The 15368-nt window shown below is 48.3% G+C and overlaps 1 protein-coding gene across 1 annotated transcript in view; it reads right to left on the minus strand.

Annotated features, from left to right (window-relative positions):
* RBM28 (RNA binding motif protein 28) overlaps positions 1-15368 on the minus strand; it is a 79033-nt gene that overhangs the window by 3465 nt on the left and 60200 nt on the right. The window contains exons 17-18 of the mRNA XM_029616013.1: positions 5256-5500; positions 4070-4178 (exon numbers count right to left, since the gene is read on the minus strand). Coding sequence (XP_029471873.1) covers positions 4070-4178; positions 5256-5500 — 354 coding nt within the window. The remainder of the gene's footprint in view (positions 1-4069; positions 4179-5255; positions 5501-15368) is intronic.

Genomic DNA, 15368 nt, shown 5'->3' on the forward strand with positions numbered 1-15368 from the left:
GATAGCTCCCACTCGCCTGGGTCGATTTGTTGTCTGCTGAGAAAATCCGTCTGTACGTTCTCCACCCCTGTGACATGAGAGGCTGCAATGCCCCCGAGATGATGCTCCGCCCAGGCGAACAGAAGTCGAGCCTCCAGCATTACCGCGGGACTTCGCGTCCCACCTTGCCGGTTGATGTACGCCACTGTTGTCGCATTGTCGGAGAATACTTGAACCATTCTGCCCCGAATCCAGGGTAAGAAGGCTTGAAGGGCCAGGCGCACCGCCCTCGTCTCGAGACAGTTGATGGACCAACAGCCTTCCGTCGCCGACCAGAGCCCTTGGGCGGACCTCTCCGCATACACCGCTCCCCAACCGAGAGGCTGGCATCGGTGGAAATTATCAGCCAATCCAGTGTGTCCAAAGTCACCCAGCGTTCCAGATTGGCGCACGAAAGCCACCATGACAGACTGGCTCTGGACTCCGGAAGCAACGGCATTGGCAGGTGGAATTGTTCCGATACCGGACTCCAAGACAAAAGCGCACGTTGTAACGGCCGCAAGTGAGCGAACACCCACGGTACCAAGTCCAAGGTGGAGGCCAAGGATCCCAGGACCTGTAGATGATGCCACACCATGGGATTGCTTCTCTGGATCAAGGACTGGACCTGGAACTGTAACTTTGTCACTCGGTCTGAAGCTAGAAACACTCTCCCCGTCAAGGTATCGAACCATGCTCCCAGATAAACCAGATCCTGGGTGGGCTCCAGATGACTCTTCCGGACATTGACCACCCACCCCAGCGTGAACATCACCAAGCGAACCGACCGTTCGCAGTCTTCCCGAAACTTTGCGCAAATCAACCAGTCGTCCAGGTACGGGTGGACCAAGATCCCCTCCTTCCGGAGGAAGGCCGCTACCACCACCATGACCTAGGTGAACATTCGAGGAGTTGTTGTCAGACCAAATGGGAGAGCTCGAAATTGGAAGTTTTGTCCCAGGACCTTGAAACACAGAAACATCTGGTGGCTCAGCCGAATAGGAATATGAAGATACGCTTCCGTGAGATCGAGGAACGCAAGGAATTCCCCGTTCAAACTGCCGCCATCACCGTCCTCAATTTCTCCATCCGAAAACGAGGAACTCGCAGGCAACGGTTGACCATCTGCAGATCGAGGATGGGACGAAATGTGCCCTCCTTTTTTGGGACCACGAAGTAAATAGAGTATCTTCCCTGGCCCTGCTGATTTTCCGGGACGGGACAATTGCTCTGAGGTCGAGAAGTCGTTGCAGAGTCACTCGGACCGCCTCGCACTTGCTGTGTGAGGCCACACGGGACTCCACAAATACCTCTTGGACCGGACATGAGAACTCCAGAGCGTAGCTGTCTCTGATAACCTCTAAGACCCACTGGTCTGAGGTAATTCTTGCCCATTCCGCGTAAAAGTTGGATAATCTGCCTCCGACAGCTTCGACGCTGGAATGGGTGCTCATGGCCTCATTGGGAGGCTTTGCTGCTGCCCGCAGCGAGATGTCCCAATTCTCTACCTGGACGGCGACCCCCACGAAAGGACTGCTGACACCCTGCAGCGGGTTTGGAAACAGGGGGAGTGGTATATCTGTTAGCTCTGAAGCGTCGGGTGTCCCGAAAATGGCTCCAAGGAGGTATCATCTTCTTAGAGGATCGCCTATCCTCAGGCAACCTATTGCCCTTGGACTCCGCAAGCAGCTTCACCAGCCAGTCCAAGTCCTCCCCGAACAGGAGCTTGCCCTGGAAGGGCAGATTGCACAGCTGAGATTTAGAGGACAAATCCGCCGCCCAATTCCTCAGCCAGAGGAGTCGTCGAGCCGACACCAGGGACACCATACTTCTCGCCGAAGTCCGTACCAAATCATACAGCACATCCGCCATATAGGCGACCCCCGCCTCCAAACGGGCGGAGTGCAATGGCCCGCTGGAAACTGTTCTGGAGCTGGCCGCTGACTCCTGGACCCAACATAGACATGCTCTCTGCATGAGGCTGGCACAGATCGCCACCCGAAGACTCAGCGCGGAGACTTCAAAGTGGCATCGCTATGCCAGCTATGTCAGCCACAATACCAAGAGAACCTCTCTATCATTTCTTTGGGATTGCATCAGGACATCCTCCCGTTTTCAGCAAAGGGACTCTGTACTGATTAATAATCTGGCTTCTGGTTCCTAATTCAGAACCGAAGTTCCAGATGCATTCGCTGATCTGCTAAACACGAGATCCACTTTAACTGGATCTCCAGCTTCCGGTCCTGCATATCCTTCTTCGTGACCACCAAGACTGCAGCGTCCATCTTAGGAATCTTCAGTAGGTCCAAAACCTCCGTGGATAGGGGCTAGAGCTGCCATGATCTTCCCACCTTTAGCCCTGCATCAGGAGCTTCCCACTCCCGTGTCACCAGCTTGTGGACTTTCTTTGGCAGAGCGAAGGAAGTAGAAGGACCTCTAACGCCATCAAGGATGGGATTAACGCCCTCATTGTCCGATTCCTCCTGCGAAACCTTGAGGCCTAGAACCTCAAGCACCTAAAGAATAAGAGGCCTTAACTCGTCTCTTTTAAAAAGCCGCACCACACTGGGATCGTCACCCTCAGCCGGGGAGACGTCGGGGTCATCCGTATCGTCGGTATCCGTATCTGCCTGCCCCTGGGTCGCCCCTACATCCGCCCCCAAGGGTGGAGCTGATCCAGACCCCGGGGCCTGGTCACGTGACCCCCGGGATCCCTCCACCCTCGGAGGAGGCTGATCCATAGGAGGCTAACTATAGTCCATACTCCGACCCCGCTTCTCAGGAGGCTCCGCCTCAACTTCCGTGGCCCTGGCTGATTTGCACCCCGAGCGCTTCCGTTGCAGGAAGGCCTTGCGCATTAAAAGAACAAGTTCTGTGGAAAATCCCTCCGGGTCCCCCTCTCTCCGGGGAGACTCGGTCAGGGCCCCATCTCTATCTCCCTGCCTGGGATTCTCCCCCACCGAAGCCAAGACCCCCACCGGAGCCAAGAGTCCAGGCCCGATGTGCCTGATTCTGCCACAAGGGAGGACGCCTCTAGGCCCGATGAGCCCTCCATGGCATTCAGCATGTGGCCGTGTGAGCCACTCACACACATCAGGATAGCGACTTGGATGGAGGAGGGGCCGGCCCAATACTAGGCAACACGCGCAGCCGCGACGCAGGAAAAACCTCCAGGCCGGCCTGAAAGAAATAATTATGCCCTGACAAAAATGGCGCGTAGACGCTGGCAGGAAATCCCAAAAGCAGCGCGATCCCGGCCCAAACCCCGGCGTGCCGCCGCGCAACAAGTAGCAAGGCAGAAAGTTAACACTCACCCCTGTCCTCCGGTCAGCCCGGAGCCCCAGGAGCCGAAGGACAATAACGCTGCCAGCCTCCCTGCACGGCCGCAGAGGACCCAATCCTCCTGTACAGAGTCCTTACCTCAAATCGAAAGCAGTCGGCAGCTCAACAAATGAAATCTTTTTTTTTTAAATAAAACTTTACTGAACCAAAAGCTCTTGAAGGGATTGAAGGAGCAGCTGCAGCAGTCTGGGTGGTGAATAGCCAGGAGCCCCTGGTTGTCACCCACCGAACCTGGACGGACGAGTCCCAGCCAGGGATATCTAATCCCCCGGAAGCCCGGCTTCCACTGAGGGATGGTCCACAAAGGTGCCTAACACCTCAGGAAGCTACCGCAACAAAAAGAAAAAATTTCTAACAAACTAACTAAAAAAACTCAACTAAAGACTGCAGATGTGTATCTCTACTATCTGCTGGAGTCAGAGAAATACTGGGGGACTGCAGGTGGCACTCTCGTATATATGTCAGTGCCCAAAGTTTTGGTTCTCTGACTCCATCTGCTGGTAGGGATACACAACCCACGTCTCTGGACTGATCCTGTACGTACTGGGAACTGCAGTTACCTGCCTGGGGGACGGGATGGGACATCCCCACTTCTCCCATCATTATGCATGTGCTTCTGCCCAGGTTGCCTCTGTACTTACCCAACCAGGGGGATGGAACAAGACGGGACGAGGCCCTGCCTTTTCCCCCACCGTGCTTGTGTATTTACCTGTTTGAGGGACACCTCCTGCTTGGGCTTCTGCCTCTGCTGGGTTTGGCTCTTTGACTGTAGTTTATTCTTCTTTGGGGTTTGCTGGCTCTTCCCCTTGTCCCGCATTCTAAAGCCAGAGAAGAACGGGTGAACTTCCTCTTTAAGACCGGCCGGGGTTACAACGCGTCGCGCTACGTCCCCTGAACGAAAACTTGTACACAGCTTATTACTGATGTCGCATTCTGTTATAGCACCGCTTCCCTCTAGAAAAGCCCGCCAAGATCCCTTCTTCTGAATTAAGGCTTTCTCCCGGCAACGCTCAATCCGTGAACCTCAGCATGGATCAGGCCAGACTACATGGCCTCCCCCAACCTAAATGCATCACCCCCACACCCCCAAGGTGCAGGGCGATGCAGTCCCAGACACCAGCCCAGAGGTATTTCTAAAGCGTCATTCTACAAAATTGTTTTTCTTTACCACCTCCCCGCTTTCCCCAGAAATCACCCGAGATGATTTGTGCTGGAATTCTATTTGGATTGAAGGAACCACAGAAACCCAAATTATTTCTAGCGAGATGGCTGCTGCCAAGATCCTAATAGTAAAGGAAAGTCCAAAGGCCTCGACGTTTAACGTTAGTTACTGCCTCATGGGATCCTGCAGCTAGGCGGGTAGCGCACTTCGCTCATCTCAACTGGATCCGCTCGTCTTTTAGATACATAGACTCATTCTTACCGAATGCCATTGTGTTAGGCAGGAAAAAGATCATTTGAAGTTTCGGAAGGGGCTGGATCTTTTCATAAGCCTTTAGTTACAAAAGTGATCTTTTTATTATGTTTTAACTATTATTTTGAACAAGACTTGCTTTTATTTTTTAATATAATGCTTTTTTTATTATTATTATATAATTATATTATATAATATTATTATTATTATATTATTATATATAATTATTATTATAATTAGTCTGATTTTCTGTTTTAGGTTGTAAATTGCTTATTTGATTTTATTTAGTTGCATTATTATATTATCGTATTATCCTATTTATTAGTTTTTGGAAACCACTGATGCTTTGACAGAACTGCCACCAATCAACTAAGCTGAACTGGATCTCATGGGCCGTTAAACAGGCTCTGCAGCAGCCTTCACCACCGAACGCGTCGTCCCTGCTCAGACTGAGCCTGCTCCCCCTTCAGCCTGTGCGCACCTGACTTTTGGCCCGCGGTGGGAGGGAAACATCAGCACCTTCCTCCTCTTCTTCCCGTCCGGCAGCTCCTCCTGCTCCACCTCGGCTTTGGTCTGAAAGCCGGACCAGAGCGCCAGCCCCGGGGCTACGACCCCGGCCACGCTTCCGGAACCCCCAGCTCCGACCGAAGCGGGCCTGGTCCGTTTCCGGGGGTCTGCCTTTGTCTCTGCTGTCCCCTCGGCCGCCTGCTTCTGCCTCAGCTTTTGCTGTGTAAAGGAAAAAAAAAGGAGGGAGATTATTTCCCTGCCCTGGAAATCTAGAACAGGACGACAGATAAAGACCAAAAGCTGCAGAAGTCTGAATGAATATTACATCAAAGATAATTATTAAATAAAAGGCACGGCGGGTCACAACACCGTTTCAACACTGTTTATACTAAAGGTCATTGTATAAAGAGCTCGCTGACGTAATCCCAGACCCCCAAACAAAAGCCCATGCAGATGCAACCAAAACAGGTTTAGAATTAAACTAAAAACATTTTCTTTGGATCAACACTCGCAGCAAAAATATATTTTCCCTCCAAACCGACAGGGGGAAGACACCGTAGTATATAAAACCTGAGCGTCTATCATGAAATAAGATGTAAGCTGTCTAAGTTCTGTGCAGTAGCTGGGAAAAACAGAGCCATACCCAGGCCGTCGTCTATGTCACCTATCCTATGATCTCACATTTTTTTTTACTTAAAATTTTACATCATCATTTATAATCTATAAGTAGATATAAATGTGACCCTGATCCCAAAACTGTGACCCATAGGTCCACTGGATGTGACCCTTAACCTTTACCCAACTAATTATTTATTCATTCGGTTCTTTTAATTTAATACAGCTCGTTATAAAAAAAAAAAATCTCTAACTGTTCACAGTAATTATAAAATCCAAAACCCATCCCAAGGATATTCTAAAACAAAAATGATCTTTTTTTTTGTATAAGCAGTAAAGACTGAAAAAGGTATGTGTGCCTTAAACCATGTCATGCATGCTTCCCTTCTATTGAATTATAGTATTTTTGGTTATGTTAAACTAATTAGGGTCTAGATTTCATTGACAACAGAACACTCTTCTCCACTACCAGGCGCACTGTGATGCACTACAAAACCCTGCCAGAAACATACTCGGAACCTTTGTAGCAAACTTCCAAACTACAACAGCAACAACCTTACTTATGAGAGGGAAACACTACAATTACTACCACAGGCCTTAGAACATCAGTACACCTCCTACTGGAAAAACAGAACAAGCTATAGATCCCTACTCAGACACTGCATGCTGACCCTTACATAATACAAAATAAGTGTCCACAAATTAGATTTGAGAATATGCAGACAAAAACAAAAATGGAAACCACAGTGCAACATGGGAGAAAGAGAAACAGAAATGCAACATATAAAGATATAAGAAATGCGCGTTCCCAAAGCTTGACACATTCCTCTCTTGTTAAACTGAAAATAAAATGTTTCATGTTCTACATTTGTGTGGGCAGTTAATTTGGTCCTGGGTCTCTTTTGGTCTTCTCCTAAGTTCTTTTCCAGGATCTCCTTTCCATGTACCATTTTTTCTCCCTCCTCCTGTCTTCTCCCTTTCTTTTCCTATATCTGTCTCTGGCACTGACTTCCCTTACATCTTTATTCTTGAGTTCTCTCTTCTCTGCCCTCTAATCTCAGACATAACTTTCAACTCTCCTCTTCCCCCTCTAATCCTCCAGGCCTCAGTCTCCCTCTTTTCATGTCACCTGCCTACTAGCTTTCTATCTCCCACTCCTTCCATTCCCTCCATCTTTCATGCTTCTCCAACCTCTTATTCCTTTTCCAATTTTCATCCATTCTTTACTTCATTTCCACTTCTGTACTCACACCCAAGCCAACCTTCATCTACCTCTCTCAGCTCCAGCAACTTTCCTTGTCACATTTTTCCTCCTTAGCCCCTTTGCTCTGTCTCTTGCCCCTACCAAGCCTTCTATTGCTCCTTTTCCACTGCCTCTCATACTCTCTCCAATATTCCAAGTCATTCACACATACGCACATCTAATACACCACCATTCCTACTCACCCAACTGCCAAGTTCCTACCATCTGCCCCAAATGACTGCTCTGTCTATGTCCCTGCTCTTGACATCTCCAAGTCGTTGATCTGCTCCCCCCCCATCTCAGGTTCCCTGCCCTCCTGAATTCCCACATAACCAGTCACTGAGTTCCTGCTCTTAGCCCCTGGTCACCAAGTCCCCATTCTTTCCCTGCTCTTCCCCAGTCTCCAAGTCCTTGTTCTTTCCCACTCTCCCCCCACCCAGTATCTAAGTCCATGTTCTTCACCTGTTCTCCCTCTCTAGTCCCCAAGTGACAACCCTATTATCCCTTGCTCTTCCACCCACCAGTTCAGTTCTCCCCTGCTCTCCCTCCCTCCCAGTCCATTCTTCCACTGACTTCTCCCACATTCCAGGGCCCCAGTCCCCAACTGAATTCTATCCTGGTCCTCAATCTTGCCCTGCTCACCCAGCCCCAGAACCCCAGCACCCACCTGATCTCTCCCCGTCCCCATTCCTACCTTTCCCACACCCCAGTGCCCCAGTCCGCACCTGATCTCTCCCCCAAACCCCATTATTCCCCTGATCTCTCACTTCCCAGTGCCCCAGTCCCCATGCGACAAAGCCCATTCTTCCCCTGCTCTCCCAGTCTCCATTCTACACCTTATCTTCCCACAAATCGCCACATCTTTTGTTTGACAGGTGCCTACTATAGATACAAGATCTCCTTCTTCTAGCCTGTTATTGAAATCTCAGCCTCGTTATTTGAACTGTGGAACTGTCTCTATGGAGCCCCATGTGGTTCAACAACTGCAGTTTGAACTACAGGGTTCAAACTGCTTCAGGGGGACTTACCACTTGCATCCCTACCAGCAGATGGAGGCAGAGATAAAAAACTTTTCAGGACTGCCACCTGTAGTCCCTCAGTATTGACCTGTACATAAGCCAAGATGTCTACTTCTCAAACCATAAAGGATTTCTTCATCTGGAGCAAACCAAGGTTCAAAGTTAGAGCTGCCAACAAATATAGACCCCCCCAGCCTCAATGGTAATGAAAACTTCCAACCCAAAACTGTTTAATCTATGTACAATCTTATCCAAATTCTGCATCACCAGCATCCCGAAGCAGGAAAAGACTTTCGAAAAATAAATGGGATGAGCTTCTGGATTGATCTGTGGTATTCCAGGAATGAATATTAGCTTGTAATAACCAATTTTCCTTTCCTGTTCATACCCCAGATCAGTCCAGACAAGTGGGATGTACCCAAGCCCCTCTTCACTGGGTGGGAACCTGAAAGACCCGCACACAGCACAATTTCTCCAAATGAGGCTTCCTCCAAAGCCTGAACATCCAAACGGTAATGCTTGGTAAAAGTGTACAAAGAAGACCAAGCCGCTGCTCAACAAATCTCCTGTGGAGAAACCAAACTGACACTCCACCCAGGTGAAGTCCTTCAAAGACGCCCTTCTCAATGGTTCAAAAAGAGGTCCACAAAGGATTCGAAGAACCAGATTAAGGTTCCATGAAGGACATATCCTACGAATCAGAGGGCACAAATTCTTTGCCCCTTTAAGAAATCGTACGATGTCCAGATGAGACACCAGTGGCCTCTCCTGAAACAGACTAAGGCTGCTTGCTACCTGCACTCGGAGAAAATTATAGGCCTATGAAGAAAGGCTGAAGAAGTTAGGGCTGTTCAGCTTGGAGAAGAGATGGCTGAGGGGGGATATGATAGAGGTCTTTAAAATCATGAGAGGTCTTGAACGAGTAGATGTGAATCAGTTATTTACACTTTCGGATAACAGAAGGACTAGGAGGCACTCCATGAAGTTAGCAAGTAGCACATTTAAGACTAATCGGAGAAAATTCTTTTTCACTCAATGCAAAATTAAGCTCTGGGATTTGTTGCCAGAGGATGTGGTTTGTGCAGTTAGTATAGCTGGTTTAAAAAAGGCTTGGATAAGGTTTTAGAGGAGAAGTCCATTAACTGCTATTAATCAAGTTTACTTAGGGAATAGCCACTGCTATTAATTGCATCAGTAGCATGGGAACTTCTTAGTGTTTGGGTACTTCCCAGGTTCTTGTGGCCTGGTTTGGCCTCTGTTAAAAACAGGATGCTGGGCTTGATGGACCCTTGGTCTGACCCAGCATGGCAATTTATGTTCTTATGACTCAAACACTCGCCATACTCCGATATATGTCAGAGAAGTAGATGACTTCCTATCCTGAAGCAGAGTAGTAATCACTGGCTCTGCGTACCTTTTCAAGCGAAAATGCCTCCTTTCAAAAGCCAGACGGAAGTGATCTTCCTATTCTGAAAAGATGGACCCTTGGCATAGTAATCCCCGCAGACGGGACAGTCTACTGCCAGCTGAACCAGATCCGCAAACCACGGATGGTATGGCCATTCCCGAGCCACTAGTATCACTCTTCCTGGATGTTTCTCGATGAGACATAACACCTGACCTATGAGCGGCCATGGGGGAAATACAAACAGCAGAAGTCTCACCAGCCACAGCTGCTCTACAACATCAATTCCTTCGAAGTCAAATTCCCTCCTACAGCTGAAAAACCTTGGCATTTCCTCAAGTTGCCATGAGATCGAACTGGGGCCTGCCCCACCTGCACCGAATGAGGGCAAAGGTCTTCACTGACAGCTCCCATTCCCCCGGATCCAGCTGCTGTCTGCTGAGATAATCTGCCTGCACACTGTCTACTCCTGCCACATGAGAAGCTGCTAGTACTGCCAGATGTTTTTCCACCTAAAGAACTTCTGAGCCACTGTTCCACCCTGACGATTGATGTTAAGCCACTGTTGTTGCATTGTCTGAGAACACTTGCAGTTCACACCCCCGAATCCGAAGAAAGGCAGGTCGCTTCTACAGGAGATCATCGACCTTGAGCTGCCAGTTCCTTACATACTGCTCCCCAATCACTAAGGCTGGCATCTGTGGTCACTACCAGTCAGTCTGGGTCCTCCAGATCCACTCCCTTCTCCAAATTGGGATGTGTCAGCCACCACAAGAGACTGGATCTGGATTCCCTCTGGAGTGGTAACGGTAGCTGAAATTCCTCCAACAATGGATTTTAACAGGACAAAAGCGCTCTCTAGAGAGGCCGCATGTGAGCAAATGCCCATGGAACCAACTTCAGCATAGACACCATAGAACCCAGCACCTGTAAATAATCCCAGACTCTGGGAACTGACAGACTCAGCAGCCGAAACACTTGAACCTGCAACTTGACCACCCTCTCCGAGGTAAGGAACACCTTGGCTAAATGGGTATCGAAACGAGCCCGAAGATATTCCAACAACTGAGAAGGCTCCAAGTGGCTTTTCGCTAGGTTTATTACCCAACCCAGGAACCTTAACAGTCCATAACGCGTTGGATCGAATAACGACACTCCATCTCTGACTTCGCCTAGATGAGCCAATCGTCCAGGTACATCAGGATCCCTTCCCTTCTGAGGGCCGCCACCACCACCACCATCACCTTTGTGAAAGTTCTTGGTGTGGTCAAAGTGGAGGAGTAGCCTAGTGGTTAGAACCAGGGAAACCAGGGTTCAAATCCCATTGTTACTCCTTGTGATCTTGGGCAAGTCACTTTACCCTCCATTGCCTCAGGTACAAAATCAGATTGTAAGCCCTCTGTGGATAGGGAAATACCTACGGTACCTGAATGCTATCTGCTTTGAAGTGCAGAAAAGCTGAATATAAAAATCTAAAATAAAAAAAATAAAATAAAAAACTGAAGGAAGCAGTTGAAACAGAAAATGCTCTCCCAGCACCGTGAAGCGCAGAACTTTTTGATGGTCTGATTGGATGGGAACGTAGAAGTAAGCCTCTGTTAGATCCAAGGATGCAAGAAACTCTCCCTTGCCCACCGCTATCACCATCTGCAGCGTCTCCATAGGAAAGCGTGGTAGCCGTAGTCCGCATCGACCTTCTGCAGATCCAGAATGGGCCGAAAGAAACCATCCTTCTTGGGAACCACGAAGTAAACCAAATATCTTCCTCATCCTTATTCCCCTAGGGGAACCGGGATGATGGCTTCCAGGCCCTGTAGCCTTTGTAGCGTGTTCTGTACCACCGTCCTCTTGGCGCAAGAAGGCCAACAGGACACCACATAGGCCTCTTTGATAGGGCACCACATAGGCCTCTTTGATAGGGCACAAAAATTCCTTTATCACTTCCAGAACCCATTGATCGGACTTGATCCAACAGAAGAAGGATCGGACTGGATCCAACAGAAGAAAATAGGATAAAGCATAAACATTGGCAAGTTAAATGTAAGACATTGATAAGACAGGCTAAGAGAGAATTTGAAAAGAAGTTGGCTGTAGAGGCAAAAACTCACAGTAAAAACTTTTTTAAATATATCCGAAGCAGAAAGCCTGTGAGGGAGTCAGTTGGACCGTTAGATGATCGAGGGGTTAAAGGTGCACTTAGAGAAGATAAGGCCATCGCGGAAAGATTAAATGATTTCTTTGCTTCGGTGTTTACTGAAGAGGATGTTGGGGAGGTACCCGTAATGGAGAAGGTTTTCATGGGTAATGATTCAGATGGACTGAATCAAATCACGGTGAACCTAGAAGATGTGGTAGGCCTGATTGACAAACTGAAGAGTAGTAAATCACCTGGACCGGATGGTATACACCCCAGAGTTCTGAAGGAACTAAAAAATGAAATTTCAGACCTATTAGTAAAAATTTGTAACTTATCATTAAAATCATCCATTGTACCTGAAGACTGGAGGATAGCAAATGTAACCCCAATATTTAAAAAGGGCTCCAGGGGCGATCCGGGAAACTACAGACCGGTTAGCCTGACTTCAGTGCCAGGAAAAATAGTGGAAAGTGTTCTAAACATCAAAATCACAGAACATATAGAAAGACATGGTTTAATGGAACAAAGTCAGCATGGCTTTACCCAGGGCAAGTCTTGCCTCACAAATCTGCTTCACTTTTTTGAAGGAGTTAATAAACATGTGGATAAAGGTGAACCGGTAGATATAGTATACTTGGATTTTCAGAAGGCGTTTGACAAAGTTCCTCATGAGAGGCTTCTAGGAAAAGTAAAAAGTCATGGGATAGGTGGCGATGTCCTTTCGTGGATTGCAAACTGGCTAAAAGACAGGAAACAGAGAGTAGGATTAAATGGGCAATTTTCTCAGTGGAAGGGAGTGGACAGTGGAGTGCCTCAGGGATCTGTATTGGGACCCTTACTGTTCAATATATTTATAAATGATCTGGAAAGAAATACGACGAGTGAGATAATCAAATTTGCAGATGACACAAAATTGTTCAGAGTAGTTAAATCACAAGCAGATTGTGATAAATTGCAGGAAGACCTTGTGAGACTGGAAAATTGGGCATCCAAATGGCAGATGAAATTTAATGTGGATAAGTGCAAGGTGATGCATATAGGGAAAAATAACCCATGCTATAATTACACGATGTTGGGTTCCATATTAGGTGCTACAACCCAAGAAAGAGATCTAGGTGTCATAGTGGATAACACATTGAAATCGTCGGTTCAGTGTGCTGCGGCAGTCAAAAAAGCAAACAGAATGTTGGGAATTATTAGAAAAGGAATGATGAATAAAACGGAAAATGTCATAATGCCTCTGTATCGCTCCATGGTGAGACCGCACCTTGAATACTGTGTACAATTCTGGTCGCCGCATCTCAAAAAAGATATAATTGCGATGGAGAAGGTACAGAGAAGGGCTACCAAAATGATAAGGGGAATGGAACAACTCCCCTATGAGGAAAGACTAAAGAGGTTAGGACTTTTCAGCTTGGAGAAGAGACGACTGAGGGGGGATATGATAGAGGTGTTTAAAATCATGAGAGGTCTAGAACGGGTAGATGTGAATCGGTTATTTACTCTTTCGGATAGTAGAAAGACTAGGGGACACTCCATGAAGTTAGCATGGGGCACATTTAAAACTAATCGGAGAAAGTTCTTTTTTACTCAACGCACAATTAAACTCTGGAATTTGTTGCCAGAGAATGTGGTTCGTGCAGTTAGTATAGCTGTGTTTAAAAAAGGATTGGATAAGTTCTTGGAGGAGAAGTCCATTACCTGCTATTAAGTTCACTTAGAGAATAGCCACTGCCATTAGCAATGGTTACATGGAATAGACTTAGTTTTTGGGTACTTGCCAGGTTCTTATGGCCTGGATTGGCCACTGTTGGAAACAGGATGCTGGGCTTGATGGACCCTTGGTCTGACCCAGTATGGCATTTTCTTATGCTCTTATGTTCATTCCTCGTAAAAAAGGGTTAAGTCTCCCCCCAACCGCTTTCAGGGAGGATTGGAACAGCCCTTCATTGGGCAGCCTTACCTCCTCCGGTGCCCTGTCTACAGCTATCTCTGGAAGGTCTACGAAACCCCGAAAGGACTGATGCCTTCCTGGATCTTGTTTCTGCATCGATTCGGAAGAACTCTTATTATTAGAAAAATGAGAATGTGGCAGAAAGGTCTTCCTGCCAGTCTTATCTTCAGGCAACTTATTCCCTTTTGATTCTCCCAAAAGCTTCACTAGCTGCTCCAGATCTTCTCCGAACAGCTTTCCTTTGAAGGAGAAATTACAAAGCTGTGCTTTCAACCACATATCTGCTGCCCAATTACCAACCACAGGAGTCTATGGGCGAGTACCGCGGACACCATATTCCTGGCCGATGTCCGCACCATATCGTACATGGCATGCGCCACATAGGCGATCCCAGCCTCCAACCAAGCCTCCTGGTTAGCTTCAGCGGAGCCCCCTGATGTCTTCTCTTGCGCCTTCTGCACCCAGCACAAACAAGCTCTCTGCATAAGGCTTGCACAGAATGCAACTCGAAGGCTCAAAGCTGAGACCTCAAACAGCCTCTTCAACAGGATTTCTAACTTCCGATCCTGGACATCCTTTAATGCCATTGACCCTGCCACAGAAATGGTTGTTTTCTTGGTTACTGCAGTTACCGCCCCCATCTACCTTTGGAAGTTTCCAAACCTCCAAGGTCTCCTCTGGAAAGGGATACAACCTGGCCAAAGCCCCGGCCACTTTCAGACCTGCCTCAGGAGAATCCCACTCCCAATCAGTTTCTTAACATTCATCAGCAAAGGGAAGGCCTTTGGTGGTCCATGCAGCCTGTCCAAAACAGGGTGCACACCCTCATTGTCCGAATCCTCCTGCATGACCTGATCCCCAGTTCTTCCACATCAAGCTCACTACCTGCTGGAGCGCTCCCAGGATCAGCGCCCATGTCATCTTGCAGGTCCTCCTGTGGAGCTGCCCCCTCCCCGACGGGCATCCCAGGCCTAGCAGCCGAAGAATGTCCCCCAACCTGGGCTGTGCCTCTGCTCTAGGCTTCTTAGCTGATCGCTGGGACTTGTGGGTGGCTGGATGCTTACTCGCCGCTTCCCTCTTAGCCAGATAGGCCTTGTGGAGCAGCAAGACAAAATCCGTTGATAATTTATTAGACCCACCGGATTCCTTCACCACGTCCTCTCCAGGTTCCCCTGCAACTTCTCTGTCTTCTACAGGCTCGTGCTGCACTGCAGACAGTGGGGAAGGGAAGTCTTTGAACTCCCTAATAACTGCAGTCCTCCTGCCATGGGGAGGCAACATAGCTGCCATCTCCTCCGACCCTCCCGGGGCCTCCTGAACGGAGCGTGACGAATGCGTGCAGCAACTGCCTGCTGCACCTTCCACGGAGGACCCTTCCCCTTCGGAGGCACAGCAGGCAAACAACAAAGCCCCACTGAAGCTCGATCATCTCACACCACTTTCCCATTCTCTGCAGGAGGCGCCATGTTTCTGCCATGGTCCACGGCAAAAATAACCTTATTAGCTGCCAGCACTGTCCCAACCCCCGGTGCTATAGTTGTGCTGCGTGTGTCCCATCTCATCCCCAAAGCAACTTACTGTACCGACACAGCCGACCAAAGCCTTACTCTCACTAAGACACCTTTTTTTTTTTTTCTAGATATACTTTCCTGCTCCTGGCTGGTCCACTCGGTGGGAAGTTGAGAAGGTCTTAGAGGGTGCGAGGGAACCAGGA

The sequence above is a fragment of the Rhinatrema bivittatum genome, chromosome 9, assembly GCF_901001135.1.
Source record: "Rhinatrema bivittatum chromosome 9, aRhiBiv1.1, whole genome shotgun sequence".
Classification (NCBI taxonomy): Eukaryota; Metazoa; Chordata; class Amphibia; order Gymnophiona; family Rhinatrematidae; genus Rhinatrema; species Rhinatrema bivittatum.